The following is a 23847-nucleotide window of genomic DNA, read 5'->3' as shown; positions in this document are numbered from 1 at the left end:
AAAATCCAAAAAAATTAGCCGGGAGTGGTGGCGGGCGCCTGTAGTCCCAGCTACTTGGGAGGCTGAGGCAGGAGAATAGCGTGAACCTGGGAGGTGGAGCTTGCAGTGAGCCGAGATCATGTCACTGCACTCCAACCTGGGTAACAAAGTGAGACTCTGTCTCAAAAAAAAAAAAAAAAGAAACTTAGGCCGGGCGGGTGGATCATGAGGTCAGGAGATCAAGACCATCCTGGCCAACATGGTGAAACCCTGTCTCTACTAAAAAAAAATACAAAAAATTAGCCAGGCGTGGTGGTGCATGCCTGTAGTCCCAGCTATTCGGGAGGCTGAGGCAGGGGAATCGCTTGAACCCAGGAGGTGGAGGTTGCAGTGAGCCGAGATCGCACCACTGCACTCCAGCCTGGCGACAGCAAAATTCCACCTCAAAAAAAAAAAAACAACTTAGGGATGATTCTTTTTAGGCTCAAAGCAAAGTTGAGTGGGAAATACAGAATTACCACATATCCCTAGGAGGCAGAGTTGTTTTTTTTTCCCTACCTCATGATAAACTTAATATTTGGTCACTTAACTCTGTGCTATGAACTATGTGTATTAAGTAATTTAATATACACACAAGGTTCACAACAACCTTAGAGAGAGATACTGTTATTGTCCCCATTTTACACTTGAAGAAACTAAGGTATTGAAAAGGTTACTTATACAAGATCAGATAGCTGGTAAATGGCAGAACCAAGATTTGAACCCCAGAAAACCCAGTACCAGAGCCTGTATTCTTAGCCATGGCCCTATACTGCCTTCTATTTGTAACTTAAAACCATGACGTGTTTGATGAATTTTTTATCTTAATGTTTCATAATTTATAGTCTATAACTAGACACCTTGCTATCCAGGTATCACTAGCCTGAGCCCAGATAGACTATCATAGGGATGGATCTCAATGAATATTACCCTCATATAGTTAGGGCATGGTGCAAAGAATCCAGGTCTGCTGGCTTGGTTTCTTTGGGGGCCAAGTAATGTCACATAGAGATGATCTCTGTTCCCCAGACAGATTTCACTCTTTATCATGTCACCATTGAAAGAATCTTGGTTTGTTGTCCTAGCCTAAGAGTTCAACTACTTAAAACTTGGGGAAGGTCAATTGAGGGTAGAAATTAGTGTTCAGGCTGACTACATGAGAGGTAGTCAGCCTGAACACTAATGATTTTTAGAGGGTGAAAGGTAAATAGACCTAAAGAAGTTTTATGGCCGGGTGCAGGGGCTCACACCTGTATTCCCAGCACTTTGGGAGGCCAAAGCAGATGGTGAAATGTGCCACAGGGGATGTTCACAGGTATTTTAAATGATTGAAATTTTACATTTTCCATGGTCTCAGTAGTATAGATAATTATTGGATAAGGGTTTTTTTTTCCTCTCATAATAAATGGGGAGTATTTTAAAACAATCAGAGGTACAGCATGTTTATCTGTGGCAATGCTAAAAAAGTATGAAGGTCAGTTAATTGAAAATTGTCATGAATACAGTATTTTCAGTTTTTAAATCACTTGAACCCAGGAGTTCGAGACCAGCCTGGGCAACATGGTGAAACTCCGTCTGTACAAAAAGACAAAAATTAGTCGGGTGTGGTAGCGTGCGCCTGAATTTCCAGCTACTTGGGAGACTGAGGTGGGAGGATCATATGAGTGTGGGAAGTTGAGGCTGCATTGAGCCAGGATTGCACCACTGCACTCCAGCCTGGGCGGCAGAGCGAGATCCTGTCTCAAAAAACAAAAACAAAAGTTTTACATTGGAGATGAACAGTTTTAATGTATTTAACTTTCCTTGGACTTGACTTCCAGGAGATAAGTCATGTTCTTCAGTAACGTATTTTTTAGGTCCTCTGTCACAGAGCCTAAATCATAGATCCCTCTAGGAGGGCAGTTTTTAAGTTGGGTGCTGTTAGAGGGACCCTGGGTTTTAGTGGGCACTGAGAGTCTGTCACTAACACTGGAAAGATTCCCAGCTACTCATAGATGCTGTTGATAGCATTTCCCTGGCATTTTCACATTTCATACATTGTCAGGCCTGTGTTTTTTCATGAAAAGGAAATAAATTTTTTGTTCATGGGAACAATTTAAATTTTGCTAATTTAAAAATTTGTTAATAATTGCTTTTTGTTCTTTTTCAGTTACCGTGAAAAAGCAAAGAAGGATGCTGCTGCTGTGGGTAATCATGTTGCCAAATTGCTGCAGTCCATTGGCCAGGTAAGCTGCTGGGCACACTGTGCCCATACAGGCCTGAGCACATAACTCCAGCCAGAAAGGGTTTAGAGACAGAGGGTGTGGCACTAGCTCTGCTTATTTAGGGGGAGCTCTCGTTTGCCTGCCTAATGGGAGAGCTTGTGATAAGGAAACAAGATATTTTTAAAGTGCTCTCCCAGCTCTTGGAGAAAGCCTCCCCATCTCACAGTGATTGGCTTTGTGCCGCACCCTTTGTTAATCTTGTCTTTTAAACTGGAACAGAATCTGTATTTATCTCTTTACAGGCACCAGAGTCCATTTCAGAGAAAGAATTAAAATTACTCTGTAAGTCCCCTTGAATTAATTTCCTTATTTTGCTTGATGGAAATGTGCCACAGGGAATGTTCCCAGGTATTTTGAATGGTTGAAATTTTAAGTGTTCCATGGCCTCAGTGATATAGATAATTACTGGGTAAGGTTTTTTTTTTTTTTTTTCCCCTCCCATAATAAATGGAGAGTATTTTAAGACTGAATCAGAGGTAGAGCATGTTTATCTGTGGCAATGCTAAAAAGGCATGATGGTCAGTTAATTGAAAATTGCCATTAATACAGTATTTTCAGGTTTTAAATGTTAACTAATTTAGGAAATTTTTTTGTCTGAAGACTTTGGGTATGAAATCTTGAGTCACGTGTACATTGACAATATTGGTTTAAATACTCATTTTGATCTGTGTTAAATGACTGTAATGGAGTTAAGAATTTTGCCATCTAGTTTCAGAGTGGTTAGGTTCGTAGGAGTCTCTCAGTAACTCCTCAGTAGGCCAAAAGCATTTTCTTTTATTTAAGAGTCAGTTTCAAAATACTCAATCTGTTGTGCATGCCATCTGAAGATTTCTCCCTGTAGCTACTGCTCCTACGTCCTGTGGAAGTTTATATTTTGCAAGCTCCCCATCCTTAAAATAGATTTATCCAAGCTTTCCATTTTATGACTTCTCCACAATGTCTGTTTAGGCTCAGTTTTAATGTTTTCTGCCACAACTAATCTTGCACCTTGTTTGTTCTATTAGACTAATCTTGAATTAGCATTTGTTGTATTAGATTATATACTGCTAGATCGAAAGTTTGATGCTAGGTACTTGAACATTTATTATTCTCTTCTACTTTGGGGCATTTTTGGAAATTTCAATAATACAAAGCTTAAAAAAAGTCATTACATATATCAAGAGTACAATTCATAAACCTCTCTCTTTTAGGACTACTTATCCATAATAATGATGAAAACTATTATTGGTAGAGCCATATCAGGCATTGTGCTAGAGATGCACTTTATACAAGGTGTCACATTTAATCTATAGAACAATTCTCAAAGGTAAACAGTATCATCCCCATTTTACGCTTGAAAACTGAGGTTCAGAGAGGCCATCACCTTACTCGCTTCTGAACTGTTTGTAGTGCCAGGGATGTGAATTTAAGGTGATTTGTGTTCTAGTGCTTTCTCTGCTATTAGAGCCAAGGAGAAAACATTTCTTCACATTCTCATGTCTGAGAAAGGTATACACATAATTCTCTGTTCTTAAAGTCACCTGTGATTCATAATATTCACCTGTCACAGTCATTACTTCCAGAATATCTTTCTTCTGTTCAGGCAGCAATTCTGCATTTCTTCGAGTGGTAAGATGTCGATCCTTAGCAGAAGAATATGGTTTGGATACAATTAACAAGGATGAAATTAGTAAGTATAATAGCCTTCTGATTCTAGGTTAATTTTAATTAAACGATATAAATATTTTGCGTAAAATAGTGTTGAGTATATGGTGATGATATAAAAGAGAATGTAAATATTCATATTCTAATTTTATTCTAAGCTTATCTAAGTAATTATAATTTATGTATATATTATATGAAACTTAATGTATGTATAAAGTCATATTTAGGTCACAGAGTCCATTGTATGATATGTATGAGTTAAAGTCAGTATGTTACTACTTTAGTAGAGATTGTGTGACTCCAACTAATAGTCCTGAAACTCAAGTATATAGTAAATTCAGCCCTTTATTATTTATTATATTGCAAATTAATCAAATTAAACTGAATTTTTTTTCCTTTCAGTTTCTAGCATGGACAATCCAGATAATGAAATAGTGTTGTACTTAATGTTACGGGCTGTTGATAGATTTCATAAACAACATGGTAGATATCCAGGTAAGAATAGCAATTGAATTACCAGATATAATAAATCTTCAATAAAACATTTAAAATGAAAGTGTTCTCAGGGTATTTATAATAGTGTTGCTTGAATTTCACATTGTAAACAGATTACACCCTAAACGTTCCCCAGTGAGGAAATACCTTTTTTTTTTTTTTTTTTTGAGACGGAGTCTCGCTCTGTCACCCAGGCTGGAGTGCAGTGGCCGGATCTCAGCTCACTGCAAGCTCTGCCTCCCGGGTTCACGCCATTCTCCTGCCTCAGCCTCCCGAGTAGCTGGGACTATAGGCGCCCGCCACCTCGCCCGGCTAGTTTTTTGTATTTTTTAGTAGAGACAGGGTTTCACCGTGTTAGCCAGGATGGTCTCGATCTCCTGACCTCGTGATCCGCCCGTCTTGGCCTCCCAAAGTGCTGGGATTACAGGCGTGAGCCACCGCGCCCGGCCACCTTTTGTTTTTTAAGTTTATTTGCAAAATAGTGTTCGATTCTAAACTATTATAGGGGGATGTTGGTTGAATATATATATAGAAGAAAACTTTTTTCTGTCATTCTCCATAGTTTGCTACTAAGACTCGCACTGAGTTTAATTTAGTGGAATAGGAAAGCCATGAGAAATATGCTGGCCAGGCATAGTATGGTGGCTTACACCTGTAATGCCAGCACTTTGGGAGACTGATCTCAGGCGGATTGCTTGAGCCCAGGAGTTGGAGACCAGCATGGGCAACATGGTGGAACCCCATCTCTACTGAAGATACAAAAAATTAGCCAGACATGGTGGTGTGCACTTGTAGACTCAGCTACTCGGGAGGGTGAGGTGGGAGGATCACCTGAGCCTGGGAAGTTGGGGCTACAGTGAGTTGTGATTGTGCCACTGCACTCCAGCCTGGGTGACCGTGGTGAGACTAGTATGCTAGTAATTTCTGAACTCAAGAACTCTGAAGATGTAGGAATTTGTTTGTTTAGTATCTACTTTTTCTCTTCAGTGAATGTAGTCACTGGAGAATTGGCATAATCTCAAAGATCTGAGGTTGCTCAGAATATTTCTCTTCGGATGATAATTTTAATTGTGCAGGATTATTGCATAGCAACACATTCTAGGAGTATCATAAAACCTGCTGCTCCATCTGATGCAGTGTGTCTCCAGAGTTTATAGTCTTTTTTTTTTTTTTTTTTTTTTTCCCTGAGATGGAGTCTCTCTCTGTTGCCCAGGCTGGAGTGCAGTGATGGGATCTCAGCTCACTGCAGCCTCCGCCTCCTGGGTTTAAACAATTTTCCTGCCTCAGCCTCCTGAGTGCTGGGATTATAGGCGCCCACCACCTCGCCTGGCTAATTTTTGTATTTTTAGTAGAGACAGGGTTTCACATGTTAGCCAGGCTGGTCTTGAACTCCTGACCTCAAGTGATCCTCCTGCCTTGGCCTCCCAAAGTGCAGGGATTACAGGCATGAGCCACTGTGCCTGGCCCAGAGTTTATAGCCCTCATGAGCAAGGTAACTAGAAGAAACAAAAAAGAATAAACACCAAATATGTATTGCTTTATTTGTATTATTTGATTAGAATTTATTTCAGTTATCTATTGCATAACAAACCACTTCAAAACTTAGTGGTTTAAAACAATAAATAGTGTTGATTTTGTGGATTGCCTGGTTTCAGGCAGTTCTCCTTGAGGAGGCATGCAGTTGCTTGATGCCTGGGGGTGGAGTCATTCTGAAGCCTTAACTGACTGAGTTAGACATGCAAGAAGACATTTTTACTCATGTAACTAGCCCCTTAGTCAGAACAGTGGGAATAGCTGGGGGCTGGTCAGGTATCTCTCTTCAGGTGGCTAGCTTGGACTTCCTTTTAGCATGTCAGTTGGCTTCTGCAGTTACCATTTGAAAAAACCCAAGTGGAAGTTACAGGGCTTTTTATGACCTAGGTTGGAAGTCATACAGCATCACTTATGCGCTAAGTAACTTAATCTTTCTGTGCCTTAGTTTTCTCTTCTATGAATGGAGATAACGATATCTACTTCATAGGACTGTTTTGAGCATTCAATTAATATATATATATATAAGGTCCTTCGAACAGTGTCCAGCATCTGTTAATGCTCAATAAATGTGACCTATTATTGGCGAGGCATGGTGGCTCATGCCTGTAATCCCAGCACTTTGGGAGGCCAAGGTGGGTGGATCACTTGAGGCCAGGAGTTCGAGACCAGTGTAGCAAACACTGAAACTAAAAATAGAAAAAATTAGCTGTGTGGTGGCGCACTCCTGTAGTCCCAGCTTCTTGGGAGGCTGAGGCATGAGAATCATTTGAACCCGGGAGGCAGAGGTTGCGGTGAGCCGAGACTGCACCACTGCACTTTAGCCTAGGTGACAGCAAGACTCTCTCTCAAAAGAAAAAAAAAAAGTTACCTATTATTAATAGCTTTATGTCCTCAGTGTCATTTATCATTTAGTCTTTTAGAATTGGAGAATAACTTTTATAAAGCGTATAAGTAGGACATTACTTTCTCATTCATTAAGTTCTTCTATCAAATAATTATTAAGCACTGTGTGCCAGATGCTCTTCTAGACAGTGAGTATGATGCAATTAACAAAGATTTAATTAAATTCAAATTTTTACTAGGTTTTAGTTGGTCTCTGATTATAGGTTTGTGATATTTGCAAATATTGGTCTCATACTTTGTTATTTTTGTTCTTCAGTTTCATACATATTTTGACTAGAATATCTGAAACTAGATTAAATAAAGGAGTTGGCCATTAATTTTTGATCACATTTATTTTAATGAAAACTAACTTTTATTTTTAGGGGTATCTAACTATCAAGTTGAAGAAGATATAGGAAAGTTGAAGTCTTGTCTCACTGGCTTCCTTCAGGAATATGGTTTATCTGTAATGGTGAAAGATGATTATGTCCATGAATTGTGAGTATTTTTTAGGGTATCTAGGAGATGATTCCACACCTGTCGTAAGGCTAATCAAAATTCATGTCTCTGTGATCTCCTCTAGTTGCCGATATGGAGCCGCTGAGCCACATACCATTGCTGCGTTCTTGGGGGGTGAGTTCCATATATGAGAAGACTCACCTGTTGTTACGTAGTACAGTTACTATTTTAATACGAAGTTGTGTCGTCTAGCTATTTCAATTAGGGAGGTCAGTGAAGCAGGATGTTATATTTCTTTTTTTTTTTTTTTTTGAGACACAGTCTCACTCTTTTGCCCAGGTTGGAGTGTATTGATGCCATCATAGCTCGCTGCAACCTCAACTCCTGGGCTCAAGTGATCTCTCGCCTCTGCCTCCTGAATAGCTGGGACTACAGGCATGTGCCAGCGAGCCTGACTAATTTTTCAATTTTTTGTAGAGACAGGGCTCCACTATGTTGCCCAGGTTAGGATACTTATTCAGTTGCCTCTATACTGGTCTCCCTGCCTTCCATCTCTCCCACTGCCATCCAACTTAAACTCCTTAAGAGTCATTAATCCCTCTAAAGCATAGCTCTGATTGTGTCCTTTTACTAACCGCCTGCCCCACCAATACACATACACTCTACGACAGTCCTTCAAGCAAGTCCAGGGACCTTGGCTTGATGTTAAAAATCCCTGTGTTTTAGTTCCACTCAGCCTTTCTAGCCTTGATTTTATCATATTACTTGCTTTCCCCCCAGGCATGCCCTTTGATTTCCTGCTCCTAGATCTTTGCTCCTCTGGACCTATTTGCCTTAAAAATATGTTTTTCTGCATGTCCAAAACCTACATGTTCCACAAGACCCAACTCAAAAATGACATGTCTTTCATAGAAGCTCCCTTACTTCCCTCCCTCACTCTACTTCCCCCTTGTCTTAGTCACTTTGGGCTGCTGTAACAGAATATCATAGACTTATAAACAACAAAAATGTGTCACAGAGTTCTGGAGGCTAGAAGTCTGGGATCAGGGTGCCAGCATGGTCAGGTCTGGTGAGCACCCATTTCCTGGTTCATAGACAGCTCTCTCTTCTGTGTTCTCACATGGTGAAAAAAAAATGGCAAGAGAAGTCTCTGGGGTCTCTTATTAGGTCACTAATCCTATTCATGAAGGTTTACGCTCTTGACCTAATCACCTACCAAAAGCCCTATCCTCATACAATTACACTGGGGGTTAGGATTTCAACATGAATTTGAGGGGGAAACGAACCATTCAGTCTGTAACACCCCTCAAAAAAATATGAGCTATTTGCTTGTGGCATTTTCCTTCTAGATGTTGAATGTTTTAAAGGCAGATTTAGGTTTGATTAATATTTGAAGTGTTCAAAATGTGAATGAATCATATAGACCTAAGAAAACGATTTTCTAAGCAAATCCAAAATAAAGCTTGATTCGGAATAATTTATTTTAAACTAAAACCAAGTAGTCTCTTGTGCCAAAATAGCAAAGTTAACTGCCAATTCACAGAAAAGGGCAAATTATTATTTATTCAGATTCAGTCCAGAATCTAAGAAGAGGTATAGCCGGATAGATGGACTGGATGACTTGCCAATAGCAGAAAAAAGTATAAATTGAAGGTTTTTTGTGTTTGTGTTTTTGTTTTTTACTTCTATGCATTCTGTAATCATTTTGCACAGTGCCATTATATCCCTTCACTTCCTTCAGGTTTTATTCAAATGCTGTCTTCTCTGTGATGCCATCACTCACTCCCCTATTTAAAAGACGAACCCCTCCTCTTGTATTTATATCCCCCTTATTTGCTTTTTCTCCTTAGCACCTATGGTCAGTTGACATACTACACATTCTATTTATTTGTAAATTATCTCTCTCTTTCTGTCTTTTTTCCTTACTGTAACCCTACTGCCTAGAACAGTATTTGGTGCACAGTAGTCTCAAATTCTATGCAGTTGGCCGAGTGCAGTGGCTAATGCCTGTAAGGCCTCCGCTTTGGGAGGCTGAAGTGGGCGCATCACTTGAGGTCAGGAGTTTGAAACCACCCTGGCCAACATGGTGAAACCCCATCTCTACTAAAAATGCAAAAATAATTAGCCAGGTGTGGTGGCAGGTGCCTGTAATCCCAGCTACTCAGGAGGCTGAGGCAAGAGAATCATTTGAACCTGGGAGGAGGTTGCAGTGAGCCAAGATCATGCCACTGCACTCCAGCCTGGGCGACAGAGTGAGACTCGTCTAAAAAAAAAAAAAGGAAAAATTCTATCCAGTCCATGAATATTTGGGAGAGAGGAATCTTCAGGTTATAGAAGATGCACAACTTTTTTCTTAGTAGTTTTTTTGTTTTGAGTAAATATAGCAGTCTGGCGATATTTAATATAGATCCTTCCTAAATTACAAATGCATTCAGAACAAATACACCTTTCTCCTTTTTTATTATAAAACAGATACAAGGTAAAATTCAAATGCAGCAGTAGGATGTCCTTTGAGACAATCTTTTATGCCTGTGTGTAGTCTTTAAAGTTTGGTCAACCACACTACTGCTTAGATTTCCTTTAATAACAAAAAGAATTACAGGCTTTTATGTTGATATGACTCAGTAAGCTAACTGCATCTGTTTTGGATCACTTTCAAACGAACCTTTGCTTTTGAAAAGGGAAGATTTCTTTACAGAATTGAGTATTTTTATATAACTCTTGAAGTTTACTCTTTTCAGAGATTTGCTTTTCTCTTTTTTCCTTTCAGGAGCTGCTGCTCAAGAGGTCATCAAAATAATCACCAAACAATTTGTAATTTTTAATAATACTTACATTTACAGTGGCATGTCACAAACTTCAGCAACTTTCCAGTTGTAGAGTAAGCACCTTAGGTGGTGTGTTAATGATTGAAACTGTAATTGCCTTCGGGTTGTGCTTTAGTCTGTAAAATTCTAAAGGAGAGCTGCTAAATTGTTTTCTTAATAAACATTTTTCTCATTTGTAATAATGTAGTCTTGTTCTTTGTGGGGAGGGGAAAGGAGACAGTCATTTTCCTAGAAAATGAATCCTATCCATTTCTCATTGAGCATCAATATTGGCTTGCTATTTCAAAGTTACTTGTCATAGATTATCCTTGTGCTTTATTAGAGATAGTTAAAAAATTTTTTTTTCTTACCATCTTCAATAATTAATTTAAGCCATGTGCAGATGTTAGCTATGGACATTTTAGGACCATCATCATTTGTTAAAACGAATAGAATTTAAAAAGAAATTATTTCTGGATATGTAGTTTTCCCAGAAAACAAGACCATCCCCTTGTATGTAGTGTTATCTTAACTAAAGTTTTGGCTGCCTAACCTACTTCTTGAAATTTTATGGGGTCATTCCACTCATATATACTCTTAAATTTAGTCACATGGGATTAATAGCATTCACCAGCATTTTAGAGGGCAAAAAAAGGAAGTAGTAGATGCAAACGGAGTGGAAATCCAGAATCCAGAAGTAGGGGCAGTGCCCGGTTTTTGACTTGATGTATTAATACTTAGGGCTGAGGAACGTGGTCCGTGGTTCATGACTCTTAATATCTAAGGCCACTAACCTGCTGCAGCTGTCTCTGAGGCCAGCGTCTCCTGAGAACTTGTTAGATATGCTAGGGTACCTTACAGGGACTTGGTTTTCCACACCCTAATGTGTCAGCCATTCTTTGGCTGTTCTTCACTGTATCGGGGACCTTCCCCTCGCCTTCATCGCCTGGCAGTCCCATGGGCTGCATTTTACGGCGGAAGAGGCAAGGGACAGGCCTAGGCCTCGGCCCCACTCTGATCCTTTGGTCCAGGTGCAGATAAGTCCGCCTGGACCGAACTCCGGAAGTCCCCCGGTGAGGTGGTGGCCTGGCTGCCTCTGTGGGCTGCAGTGACCATTAGCGAGGTGCCCAACAAAAGGGAGAACGCACAGTGCACAGCACAGATGCCAGGTGGAAGGGAGGTGGGGCTTCGCCGCCCCGTGCCTCGCGTTTACTGTCCCATAGCCAGGCCTCGTCAACCACGTGCACAGTCCCCTAATTTTGGGGCTAATGCTCCTCTGAGGTAAAAACCCTAAAAACCGGGGGCGGTAAGCTTAGATTTCTCTTTCAAATTGTAGCTTTCTTAAAAATCTTGCATCCAGGACACCGGCCACCCTATTCCCCTTGGCAATCTGGGGCACCCGCGGAAGCGTTAAGGCTCCGTGCAGGGGCAGTGGGCGTGCCGGCCGGAAGTCCCTCCCACGGACGTGGGCCTGGACTGCTGGGCGGGAAACCCTAGCGAGCGTCGTGGCAGGTGGGCGGTGATGAAGAAAGGGAGGAAGCCCCCGCTTGAGGGTAGACGCCACGGCCTTCGCTCCCGCGTGTTGGGGCCCTGCCTTACTGCGCTTGGAAACTCCGTATGTTGGCGCCTGTGGAAGGCGGGTTGGGCCGGCCAGGATGTCTTACCGTCCCGTCAGGCCCTTCTTAGCTCACGTGAGAAGAGTCGAGTTGGGGGAACGGGGCCTTTATGAGTAGGTGCCAGGCCCCAGCTGTAGTCCCCACAGCCTTTGGCGGGAAGAGACAGTTATCACGAACCATTTAGAGGCGTGTAGAGCCTGGCAGTATTCGCCCCTATTTCACTTCTGAGTCCCCAGGCGCCTCCCCTGGTGACTTTGATGTGTGGAGAGGGTGGGACCCACCGTTGAGGTCTTTTCTCAGAGCCAGGGCCAGGCGGCATGTCCCACAGCACCTGAACGGGGAGGGCCTGCTGAGGGGGCTGATGGCTCTCGAGCGGCCCGCGCCGCTCACCAGTGCCCTGCTCCCGCGCAGGACTTGCGAGCCGCGGTCAGAGAGGAGCCTGGAGGGGCCACCTAACCTCTGCACAAGGAATTCCTCCAACTCTGTAGGTGAGCCGGCCGCGGGCTGAAGGGGCAGGAAGCCGGGCGGGGTGAGCGCCACCGCCTTAGAAAGGTTACGTGTCTGTTACCTGTGGAACCCGGGAGGAGGCCTTGAGGATTTATGCTCTGGGCTCGGGGGTATCATATTGCAGAGCCAGCTGACTCCGGGTACCCACAGTACGTTTTCTGGGATCTGAATGACTGTTCTCTTGACCCGTTTAAACGATCGAAAACAAATTTGCCGTTTCTCTCTTGCGTCTTCTTTAGAGGGTATTTTCGCTGTATATAAGTGCAAGCTGGGTATCAGCTGACAACAATTTAGTGGTGGGATTATCAGCTTTGCCAGCCTTACACAAAAAGATGCCATTTATCTTTCTGATATATTGGGATAATATTTCGATTTCAAAAAGCTTTCTTGGCCTGGCGTGGTGGCAGTCGCCTGTAATCCCAGCTACTCGGGAGGCTGAGGCAGGAGAGTCGCTTGAACCCGGGAGGCGGAGGTTGCAGTGAGCCGAGATGGCGCCATTGCACTCCAGCCTGGGCGACAGAGCCAGACTCTGTCTCAAAAAAATTCTTTCTCTTTATTTATTTATTTTGAGACAGGGTCTCCCTCCATCATCCAGGTTGGAGTGCAGTGGCATGATGTCGGCTCACTGTAACCTTCATCTCCTGGGCTCAAGGGATCTTCCCACTTCAGCCTCCTAAATAGCTGGGATTACAGGTGCGTGACCACGCCCAGCTACTTTTCGTACTTTTCCTTGGTAGAGATGGGGTTTCACAGTGTTGGCCAGACTGGTCTCCAACTCCTGGCCTGAAGTCTTCCGCCCACCTCGGCCTCCCAAAGTGCTGGGATTACAGGCGCGAGCCACCACGCCCGGCCCCTCAAAAGCTTTTGGTATACATTTTGTAAATCAAGTAAACGAGTAATATTCAGCTACTTTTCTTACTGCAATTTGAATTTGAGTTTACTGTTTTGGGGAGTGGGCTGAGTGAAACGTGTAAGTGGGAGAGGTTCTGTCATCCAGAAAAAAATCCTTTTTTTCCTGTGAGAATACAGTAAAGAATTTTGAAATCTTGTTTGTGACAGTACATATATTCACTAAATTACTAAAAGCACTTCATAATCTGCTTTATATGGCAGATGCTTTTGTTCTTGAGAATATACTTGTTTATAATTTTAAATATAATTTTGTGATTATCAATCCCTTGAAAGTTATAACTTTTCCTTTGCTATGGGTGTTTGTAAGCACTTCTCAAGTAAATAGATGACTTGTGTTAATGCTACCAAGTACTTGGCAAACTCTTTTTGTGCAAAGTAACCATTTATAAGAAGAAAGTATAAAAACAAAGGGAGAAAAGAGTGTGAGTGGTCAGTTTTAATTTCAAAGCATTTAGGTTTAAAAGTTATACATTACCCCTCATAGGCCGGGCACGATGGCTCAGCCTGTAACCCCAGCACTTTCGGAGGCCGAGGCGGGTGGAACACCTGAGGTCAGGAGTTCGAGACCAGCCTGGCCAACATCGGGAAACCCTGTCTCTACTAAAATTACAAAAATTAGCCGGGCATGGTGGTGCGTGCCTGTAATTCCAGCAATTCCAGCCACTCGGGAGGCGGAGACAGGAGAATTGCTTGAACCTGGGAGGTGGAGGTTGCAGTGAGCTGAGATCACACCACTGCACTCCAGCCTGGGCAACAGAGTGAGACTGTCTGGAAAAAAAAAAAAATTATACATACCCCTCTTAAAAATTATATTAAAAGCAGAATAGATTGGATAATTAAAATTAAGGATATAGTCCTTAAAGTTGTCCATGAAACAAAAACATCCATATATGATAACAGTTTTCCATTTTCTAAAGAGTTCGTTTTTTTAAATCTAGTAATCTTTTCCAAATCTTAACCCATTTGTTGAAAAGCAATATGTATTTATGTACAGGAGACAGTATAAGAGTGGTTAAGAGTGTAGGCCCTGGCCTAATTTTCTTGGTTCCCATTTTAACTCTGGCACTTACTAGCAATTTGAAGTTAGTCAAATTATTTGCCCTCTCCTCATGTATCTTCATCCTTATAATTCCCTCATAAGGTTATTGTGGAGACGAAAAAGAATATTCATAAGGTGTAAAGAACAGAGCCTACCTTCAATAGGCATTTACTGAATTTTAAAAGCTGTTATTATTATAAAAATTGTGAAAAATAGAAAATGGTGGGATAAAACCCATAGAACCACCAGCTAAAGACAAGTGTTAATATGTCATCTTTCTAGCCAGTCTTATTTTATGTTTACCTCTATTTTGGATCATACTGTAGATTAAATTGAGTCTTGCTATTTTTGGTTAACTTTGTAACATAAGCATTTTTCTTTGCTATTGAACATTTCTAGTAAATGTGAATATTCTTGTAATAATATCCTATCTTGTGGACTTATAACATACCTACTTCTATTTTAATGTAATATTTAGGTTAAAAAATGGGCCAGGCATGGTGACTCATGCCTCTAATCTCAGCACTTTGGGAGGCCAAGACGGGAGGATCTCTTGAAGCCAGGAATTCAAGACGAGACTGGGCAACACAGCAAAACCCCTGTCTCTACAAAAATATTTAAAAATTAGCTGGGTGTGGTGGTGTGTGCCTGTAGACTCACCTACTCGGAATGCTGAGGCAGGAGGATCACTTGAGCCTAGGAGTTTGAAGCTGCAGTGAGCCAAGATCATGCCACTGCACTACAGCCTGGGTGACAGATTGAGACCCTGTCTCTTAAAAAAAAAAAAAAAAAAGGCAAAAATAATATACCTGTACATTTGTATAGTACTTTATAAAAGATTTTTACATTTGTTATTTCTTTAAACATTTCTTTGTGCTTAAGAATTTTCTTTTTTTTTTTTCTTTTTGAGACAAGGCCTTGTTCTATAAATGGATAATTGGATATCTCTCTTTAACAACATAGTGTTGGAATAAATAAGAATTTTAGAGTTCTATGAATCCTGATTTGTTGCTCTAAGAAGTTAACTGGACTCTGAGGCATTTTTTCTAACTAATCAGTTTAGCATTTTAAAGTAGGGTATGTGAGAGGTCATATCAGAGTTGCTGGTTATTTTAAAAATGGTTCTAGGCTGGGCATGGTGGCTCAAGTGTGTAATCCTAGCACTTTGAGAGACTGAGGTGGGTGGATTGCTTGAGTTCAGGAGACCAGCCTGGGCAGCATAGTGAGATCCCATCTCACCATACCATGTCAAAAATAAACATGAGTTGTTAATTTAGTATTTAGCATGTGAAGAGAAAGGCCAGTCTAAAGTGTATGTGTGTGTGTTTTGTAAACCTCTCATAGGTAAGAGGGGTCCCTAATCTGAAACTATGAGATGAAGATTTCCATGAAGAAAATAAGAAAGTGGGGGCTGGGTGTGGGAGCTCACACCTGTAAACTTAGCACTTTGGGAGGCTGAGGTGTGTGGATTGCTTGAGACCAGGAGTTTGTGACTAGCCTGGGCAACATGGCGAAACCCCATCTCTACAAAATTAGCCAAGTGTGGTGGCATGTGCCTGTAGTTTCAGCTACTCTGGAAGCTGACGTGGGAGGATCACCTGAGCCTGGGAGGTCAAGGCTGCAGTAAGTCGTTATCAAGCCACTGCACTCCAGCCTGGGCGTCAGAGTGAGACCCTGCTGTCTCAAAAAAAAAAAAAAAAAAAAAAAAAAAGGAAGGGAATGGGACCAGTTAAGAGGTCCAGTTAGATCCAGTCACCCATTCATTTGCTTAATAAAATTTCTTGAATGCATATAGTGCTTAAAAATGCCAGATATGTTTATGTTTTTAAATGTAATTATTGTAACAACTCTGTGAAATAGGAATATCATTTCTATTTTACAGCTGAGGATACAAAGCCTCAAAGAATTTAATCAACCTGCTTGATAGCACACATCTAATAAGTTGCAGATTCAACTTATTAACTAAGTTAATTAAATTTAATTATTATTTTAAAAGTTGTAATTCCCTGGTCTTTTGGCTTCAGGAAAACAATTTTTCCCACCCATTTGTACTTATATCTTTGCTATTCTCAAACATTGATTTAAATTGAGAAAATACCTTTATCTTATAGACGAAATATAAGGAAAAAGAATATAGACAAGCATGGAAAGTGAAGACACAAAGAAAACACAAGGTGAGAAATTGAATCATATATCTGCAATGAGTTTTGTATTGGTAGGATATACTGTAGATTATTTGACAGGATTCAGGAAATGAAAGAATCATTCAGCCATTTACATAAATATTGAGCACTACTCTGTGCCTGTCACATAATTTCTGGCTTCAGGAAACTGACATTCTAATGGGAAAAGACATATTGACAATTAGAATTTCACGTGATAGTTGATTTAATGTCAGTGTATACAAGAATAATGGGAACCTGAGAAGACCACCATCAAAGGATGCCTGAAGGTACGGATTTCAGAATTGTTCCCAGAAAGATGGAAACTGAATCCATGGGCCTGGAGGAGGTTAACCAGAGAGAAAAGGATGGAGAATAGTGTTCATTAATACACACTGTCATATAAGGTTTTAGCTGAGGAAGAGAGCCCCTAAAAAAAGTCTGAGAAAAACATTTCAAAAAGGTGAAAAGAGAGTCAGGAATGTGGTATCTTTGAAATCAGAACCTTAAGAGAATGCTTCATGAGAAAGAGGTTGCTTAAGAGCCTAAAATGTCAACTGTCACAGCTGAGGACTGAATTTTCCACTGCATTTTGCATTTAGGATGTGATTTGTTATGTTAACGGTAAACTTAATAGATTTTAACCAGATTGCAGTCTGTTTATATTTGAGTGGAAAATTAAGATCTGAAGACACAGTATGAATTGCTTACTCTTTAAGAGCTTGACTAAAAATATATGATCAGCCAGGTGTAGTGGCTCACTCCTATCATTCCAGCAGTTTGGGAGGTCAAAGTGGGGGATCACTTGAGCCCAGGAGTTTGAGTCCAAACTGGGCAACACAGTGAGACCTCATCTCTACAAAAACAAGTAAAAATTAACTGGGTGTGGTGGTACACACTTGTAGTGCCAGCTACTTGGGAGGCTGAGGTGGGAGGATCACTTGAGCCTGGGAGGTCAAGGCTACAATGAGCCATGATCGCACCACTGCACTTAAGCCTTGGTGACAGAGCAAGACCCTTTCATTCATTCATAAATAAATAAATAGTAAGATATATGGCAGTAGCTAGAGGAAAGTTGTAATGTCAAGAAAGTGTTGTAAAAGACAGGAGAATTTCTGAAGAGGGAATGGAGATTCTGGAGAGGGAGAAGTTGAAAACTGGAGAGAGAGGAGATAACTGTTGGTGATTCCCCTCTCAAACCATTTATAAAACCTCCAACCTCAGTCCCACATCTCACTCTCTTCCATTTTAAGTCTTCAGGTTGCTCCCAGAAGTAGACTGTGAGATAAAGATTTGAGTGCAAGTACCTTTTTTCAGAAAGTGATCCCAGGAAACACTAGCTGGAAAGTGGGGAAATGAGACAGGAGAAAGAAGACAGAGAATATGTTATCAAATAAGTTATTATTATGGATAACTGGAGCTTAAGCCCATTGGGAAACTCTGGGAGCCAGTTTAGAGTCATGTCCCTGAGAGTCATCCCAGCCAAGGGGTGAGAGTATTTATCTATCAGCTCCCATCAGTCAATTGTTTAGCAACAGGGTGAAGTGGTATCCAATTGTGGTTTTGATTTGCATTTGCCTAATGACCAGTGAATGTTGAGCATCTTTTCATATACTTATTGGCAATCTGTCTTCCTTGGACAGATGTCTATTTAAATCCATTCCACACTTTAGATTGTGATTTTAGTATTACGTTTTAAGAATTCTTTATCTGTTCTGAACACAAGCCCCCTATTTATTTGGATAACAGATTTTCAGATATTTTTTTCTAGACTGGGCTGTTGTTCTGTGTTCTCGATAGTGTCTTTCGAGGTATAAAGGTTTACAATTTTAAGTCCAGTTTATCAAATTTTCTTTGATTGCTTGTGTTTTTTGTATTCCCTTCAGTATTTGCTTGTTTATTTTATTCAGTAGTTACTGAAGGAACTAGGTTATTTTGCCTAGAGAAGATAAAAACCAAGGTGAAATATGATAGTTATGATGTCAGGAGATGCTTTGGCTGGGAAGGGAAGGATTATGATAGGAGATATCAAAGTATGAGAAAGGCGTACAGAAGGGAATGGAGGAGTACGTAAAGAAGTTTCTTGCAGACCAGGCATGGTGGCTCACGCTTGTAATCCCCGCACTTCGGGAGGCCGAGGCGGGAGGATGGCTTGAGCTCATGAGTTCGAAACCAGCCTGGGCAACATGGCAAAACCCCGTTTATTAAAAAAATACAAAAATTAGCCAGGCGTGGTTAATTTTGTATTCCTGGCTACTCAGGAGGCTGAGGTGGGAGGATCCGTTGAGCCCAGGAGGTTGAGGCTGCAGTGCCCTGTGATTGCACCACTTCACTCACTTGAGCAATAGAGTGCGACCCTGTCTCAAAAGAAAATAAAAGTCTTTTGTATCCTGCCTGCATTGTGCCTAGAACTGAAAATCATTACGCTCCATCAAAAATTTTCTTCGGCATGTTGTTGATGTGGCTTATTGGTATCCATAGAGTCAAACTTACCTTCTTATGGTGTCTGTTAGTGTACAAAATGATAAATAAATATTTGCTATTGCTAAAAACATCTTAGTGATTACCTTTGTACTATGATTTTCACTAACAAATTTTGTCATGAATTATTTCATTGAAACAAATTGACATTTGAATTTCTTTCAAGAGTGAGATTATGGCTGGGCGCGGTAGCTCATGCCTGTAATCCCAATGCTTTGGGAGGCCAAGGCAGGTGGATTGCCTGAGCTCAGGAGTTCGAAACCACCCTGGACAACATGGTGAAACCCTGTCTCTACTAAAATACAAAAAAATTAGCTGGGCGTTGTGGTGCGCACCTCTAATCCCAGCTACTTGGGAGGCTGAGGTGGGAGAATTGCTTGAACCAGGGAGGCAGAGGTTGCAGTGAGCCAAGATTGTGCCACTGCACTCCAGCTTGGGTGACAGAGTGAGACTCCATCTCAAAAAAAAAAAACGAAAAAAACCCAGGCCGGGTGCATGGCTCACGCCTGTAATCCCAGCATTTTGGGAGGCCGAAGCAGGTGGATCATGTGAGGTCAGGAGTTTGAGACCAGCCTGGCCAACATGGTGAAATCCCATCTCTCCTAAAAATACAGAAAATTAGCCGGGCATGGTGGTGGGCACCTGTAATCCCAGCTATTTGGGAAGCTGAGGCAGGAGAATCACTTGAACCTAGGAGGTGGTGGTTGCAGTGAGCCGAGATTGCTCCACTGCACTCCAGCCTGGGCAAGAAAGCGGGACTCCATCTCAAAAAAAAAAAAAAAAAAAAAACCCCACAAAACAAAGAGTGAGACAAAGTACTATATTGATTGATGATACATCTTAATTTCTCTTAGTGTGCTCCTCTATATTATATCCACCCTTCATCCTATATCTTTCAGAACTCTAACTTTTTTTCATTTGGTTTTTTTTGAGACAGAGTCTTGCTCTTGTTGCCCAGGCTGGAATGCAATGGCCCAATCTCGGCTCACTGCAACCTCTGCCTCCTAGGTTCAAGTGATTCTCCTGCCTCAGCCTCCTAAGTAGCTGGGATTACAGGCACCCACCACCATGCCCAGCTAATTTTTGTATTTTTAGTAGAGACGGGGTTTCAGCATGTTGTCCAGGCTGGTCTCGAACTCCTGACCTCAGGTGATCTGCCCGCCTCGGCCTCCCAAAGCGCTGGGATTATAGGTGTGAGCCACTGCGCCCAGCCTACTACTCTAAATGTACTTCAAGCATTATTTCAAAATCTATATGCCATTTGACTTAAATCCTTAAAATCAAGAAAAGAAATTGTTTTTAAGACTATACTAAAGAACTTTATAGGAAAATAGTTGTCTATTGTTTGCTGTTTAGTTATAAACAAAATGTTTACATTTTGATAAAGCTTGGTATAGGTATGTAGCCGTGCAGCCATCAGCAAAATCAAGATAGTGCATGTATCCTCCTGCTCCTTTGTAATCCCTACCTTCTGTGCTTTCCTAGAGCCTTTTTTCCCCAAGCACTCACTAATCTGCCTTCTGTTACTATAGACTATTTGCATTTTTTCTGTACATAGAATCATACAGTATGAATTCTATTTTATGTGGCCTCTTTCACTCAGCATAATTATTTTGAGATTCATCCGTGTTGTTGCATGCATCTATAATTCTTTTTTTATTGCTAAGTATTCCATTGTATAGTTATACCATGATTTGCTTATCCATTCGTCTGCTGATGGGCATTTTGATTGCTTACACTTCTTAGCTATTACATATAATGGTGCTGTGAACATTTGTATGGACATATATCTCCCCTTTTTAGGGTAAATACTTAGGAGTGGAATGGCTGAATCAAATGTAGGTATACGTTAACAGTTTATGAAACTGCTGATCTGTCTGTCAAAATCTTTGTACCATTTTACATATTCACCAGCAGTATATGAGAGTTCCACTTCCTTCACATCCTTGCTAACATATGAAATGATCAGTCATAAATTTTAGTCGTTCAGTGAGTGTGTAATGGCATCTCCTTGTGGTTTTAATTTGCATTTCCCTAATGACTAATGATATTGAGAATATTTTCATGTTCTTATTTGCCATCTATTTATCTTTTTTGTTAAAGTGTGTTCACATCTTTTGCTGTTTTATCTGGTTGTTGGTTTTTCTGTTGCTGAGCTTTCATAGTTCTTTATATTTTCTAGATATATGTTGTTTTTTTTGAGACAGTGTCTCACTTTGTCACCCAGGTTAAAGTACAGTGGCACAATCATAGCTCATTGCAGACTCCAACTCCTGGCTCAAGCAGTACTTTTTTGTTGTTGTTGAGACAGAGTCTCACTCTTGTTGCCCAGCCTGGAGTGCAGTGGCCCGATCTCAGCTCACTGCAACCTCTGCCTCCCAGGTTTAAGTAGTTCTTCTGCCTCAGCCTCCCAAGCACGGGGGATTATAGGCGCCCACCACCCCACTCAGCTAATTTTTATATTTTTAGTAGAGATGGGGTTTTACCATGTTGGCCAGGCTGATCTCAAACTCGTGACTCAGGTGATCTGCCCACCTCGGCCTCCCAAAATACTGGGATTACAGGCATGAGCCACTGCTCCTGACCTCAAGCAGTCTTCTACCTCAGCTTCCTGAGTAGATGGGACTACAGGCACATACCACCACGCCAGGCTAATTTAAATTTTTTTTTTTTTTTTTTTTTTTGCATAGATAGATCTCACATTGTTGTCCAGGCTGGTTTCAAACTTTTAGCCTCAAGAGATACTACTGCCTCATCCTCCCAAAGTGCTGGGATTACAGATGTGACCCATCGTGCCTGGCCCCATGTTCTTTTTGTTTGTTTTTTAATTGACATACAGAATGTACACTAGATGGCTACATGTTCTTTTTTTTTTTTTTTTTTTTTTTTTTTTTTTTTTGAGACGGAGTCTCGCTCTGTCGCCCGGGCTGGAGTGCAGTGGCCGGATCTCAGCTCACTGCAAGCTCCGCCTTCCGGGTTTACGCCATTCTCCTGCCTCAGCCTCCCAAGTAGCTGGGACTACAGGCACCTGCCACCTCGCCCGGCTAGTTTTTTGTATTTTTTAGTAGAGACGGGGTTTCACCGTGTTAGCCAGGATGGTCTCGATCTCCTGACCTCGTGATCCGCCCGTCTCGGCCTCCCAAAGTGCTGGGATTACAGGCTTGAGCCACCGCGCCCGGCCGGCTACATGTTCTTTATCAGATATGTTCTTTGCAAAGATTTTCCAGTTTGTGGCTTGTCTTTGCTGCGCTTTAGAAGACACTATTAAAACAATGACGTTTTTAATTTTATGAAGCCTAGTTCATTATTATTTTGTGGGTTTTGCTATTATTGTAATATCTAGGAAATCTTTGCTTAACCCAAGGTTACAAAGATTTTCTCCCATGTTTTCTTTTAAAAGTTTCATAGTTGGCCAGGCACAGTCTCGGCAGACTGAGACAGGAGAATCTCTTGAACCCAGGAGGTGGAGGTTACAGTGAGATGAGATCGCGCCACTACATTCCAGCTTGGGCGACAGAGCAAGACTCCCTCTCAAAAACAAAATTTAAAAAAAATTCATAGTTTTGGATTTTACATTTAGATTGCATTCCATTTTGAGTTGATTTTTGTATGTGTTTCGAAGTATGAATTCAAGAGTTGTTGTTGCTGTTGTTTTGAGTATGGATATTCAGTTGTTCCAACACTATTTGTTAGCAATGACTTTGTAAAAACTCATGGGTTTGTGTAGATACTGTCCTGTTTCATTGATCTTTTTGTCTATGCTGATGGCAGTGCCACACTCGTTTTATTACTGTAGGGTTTTTGTTTGTTTGTTTGTTTTTAGATAGCATATCGCTCTGTTTGCCCAGAGTGGAGGGAGTGCAGCAGTGCGATCTTGGCTCACTGCAACCTCCACCTCCCAGGTTCAAGCGATTCTCCTGCCTCAGCCTCCCGAATAGCTGGGATTATAGGCACGTGCCACCATAACTAGCTAATTTTTGTATTTTTTAGTAGAAATGGGGTTTCACTGTGTTGGCCAGGCTGGTCTCAAATTCCTGACCTCAAGTGATCTGCCTGCCTCAGCCTCCCAAAGTGCTGGAATTACAGACGTGAGCCACTGTGCCTGGCCTACTGTAGGTTTTTAAAGTCTTGAAATATGGTAGAGTTAGCCCTTTGGCTTTATACTTCTCTTTCAGTGTTGTCTGGCTATGGTAAGGGTTTTGCATTTCCATATGAATTTTGACATCAGCTTGTCAATTTACACACACACACACACAAACACAGCCTGCTGGGATTACATTGATTGTATAGACCAATTTGGGAAGAATTTACATCTTAACAATATTTAGTCTTTTGACTCATGAACATGGCATATAATGGCGTTTATTTTGGTCGTCTTTAATTTCTCTCAGCAGTAGTTTTTAGTTTTTGGTGTATGTCTCACCTCTGTTGTCAATTTATTCCTAAGTATTTCAATGCTATATTGTAAATGGGGTGGTTTTTAAAATTTCAATTTCCATTTGTTTATTGCTAGTATATAGAAATACAGTCATGTGCTGCATAATGATGTTTCAGTCAACAACAGACCTCATATAGGACAGTGGTCTTATAAGATTATAATGGAACTGAAAAATTCCTGTCATGTAGTGACATTGTAATATAGTAAGCGCAACACGTTACTCACATGTTTGCAGTGATGCTGGTGTAAACAAACCTACCATACTGCCAGTTGTATAAAACTATAGCAAATCCAGTTATGTGTAGTACATAATACCTGATAATGACTCTGTTACTGGTTTATGTATTTACTACAGTATTTATTGTTGTTTTAGAATACACTGCTTCTACTTATAAACAAAAATTTTGTAAAACAGCCTCAGGCAGGTCCTTCAGGAGGTATCCCAGAAGAAGGGATTGTTATAAGAGATGGCAGTTCCGTGTGTGTTATTGCCCTGAAGACTTTCCAGTGGGACAAGATGTGGAGGTGAAGGACAGTCATATTGATGATCTTGACTCTGTGTAGGCCTATGCTAATGTGTGTGTTGTGTC

The 23847-nt window shown here is 41.1% G+C and overlaps 2 protein-coding genes and 1 long non-coding RNA gene across 52 annotated transcripts in view; 2 read left to right on the top strand and 1 right to left on the bottom strand.

Moving 5' to 3' along the window:
* The window catches only part of NAE1 (NEDD8 activating enzyme E1 subunit 1), a 29338-nt gene extending 19036 nt beyond the window's left edge, over nt 1-10302 (top strand). For 12 of the 13 annotated variants that reach the window (XM_028840388.2, XM_028840387.2, XM_028840386.2 and 9 more), the window contains 7 exons: nt 2168-2243; nt 2525-2564; nt 3865-3951; nt 4329-4421; nt 7220-7334; nt 7420-7469; nt 10066-10302. In XM_028840388.2, coding sequence (XP_028696221.1) covers nt 2168-2243; nt 2525-2564; nt 3865-3951; nt 4329-4421; nt 7220-7334; nt 7420-7469; nt 10066-10175 — 571 coding nt within the window. In that variant the 3' untranslated portion in view covers nt 10176-10302. 13 annotated transcript variants of the gene reach the window in all.
* A 1256-nt stretch (nt 10303-11558) lies between these two features.
* Nucleotides 11559-23847, top strand: part of TERB1 (telomere repeat binding bouquet formation protein 1) — a 52059-nt gene continuing 39770 nt past the window's right edge. For 13 of the 38 annotated variants that reach the window (XM_028841227.2, XM_028841222.2, XM_015126345.3 and 10 more), the window contains exon 1: nt 11633-12206. In XM_028841227.2, coding sequence (XP_028697060.2) covers nt 12080-12206 — 127 coding nt within the window. In that variant the 5' untranslated portion in view covers nt 11633-12079. Of the gene's footprint in view, nt 12207-16287; nt 16351-23847 lie in introns of all 38 variants that reach the window. The other 25 variants (XM_028841224.2, XM_077984112.1, XM_077984099.1 and 22 more) reach the window with 12 other exon arrangements.
* Nucleotides 11607-13923, bottom strand: LOC144337621 (uncharacterized). Its single transcript, XR_013410986.1, has 3 exons — nt 13649-13923; nt 12852-13026; nt 11607-12476 (listed from the first exon to the last, which is right to left on the bottom strand). It is a non-coding gene; the product is annotated as an uncharacterized LOC144337621 (long non-coding RNA).

The sequence above is a fragment of the Macaca mulatta genome, chromosome 20 (assembly GCF_049350105.2).
Source record: "Macaca mulatta isolate MMU2019108-1 chromosome 20, T2T-MMU8v2.0, whole genome shotgun sequence".
NCBI lineage: Eukaryota > Metazoa > Chordata > Mammalia > Primates > Cercopithecidae > Macaca > Macaca mulatta.
This window is presented reverse-complemented; position numbering and strand designations above follow the sequence as displayed.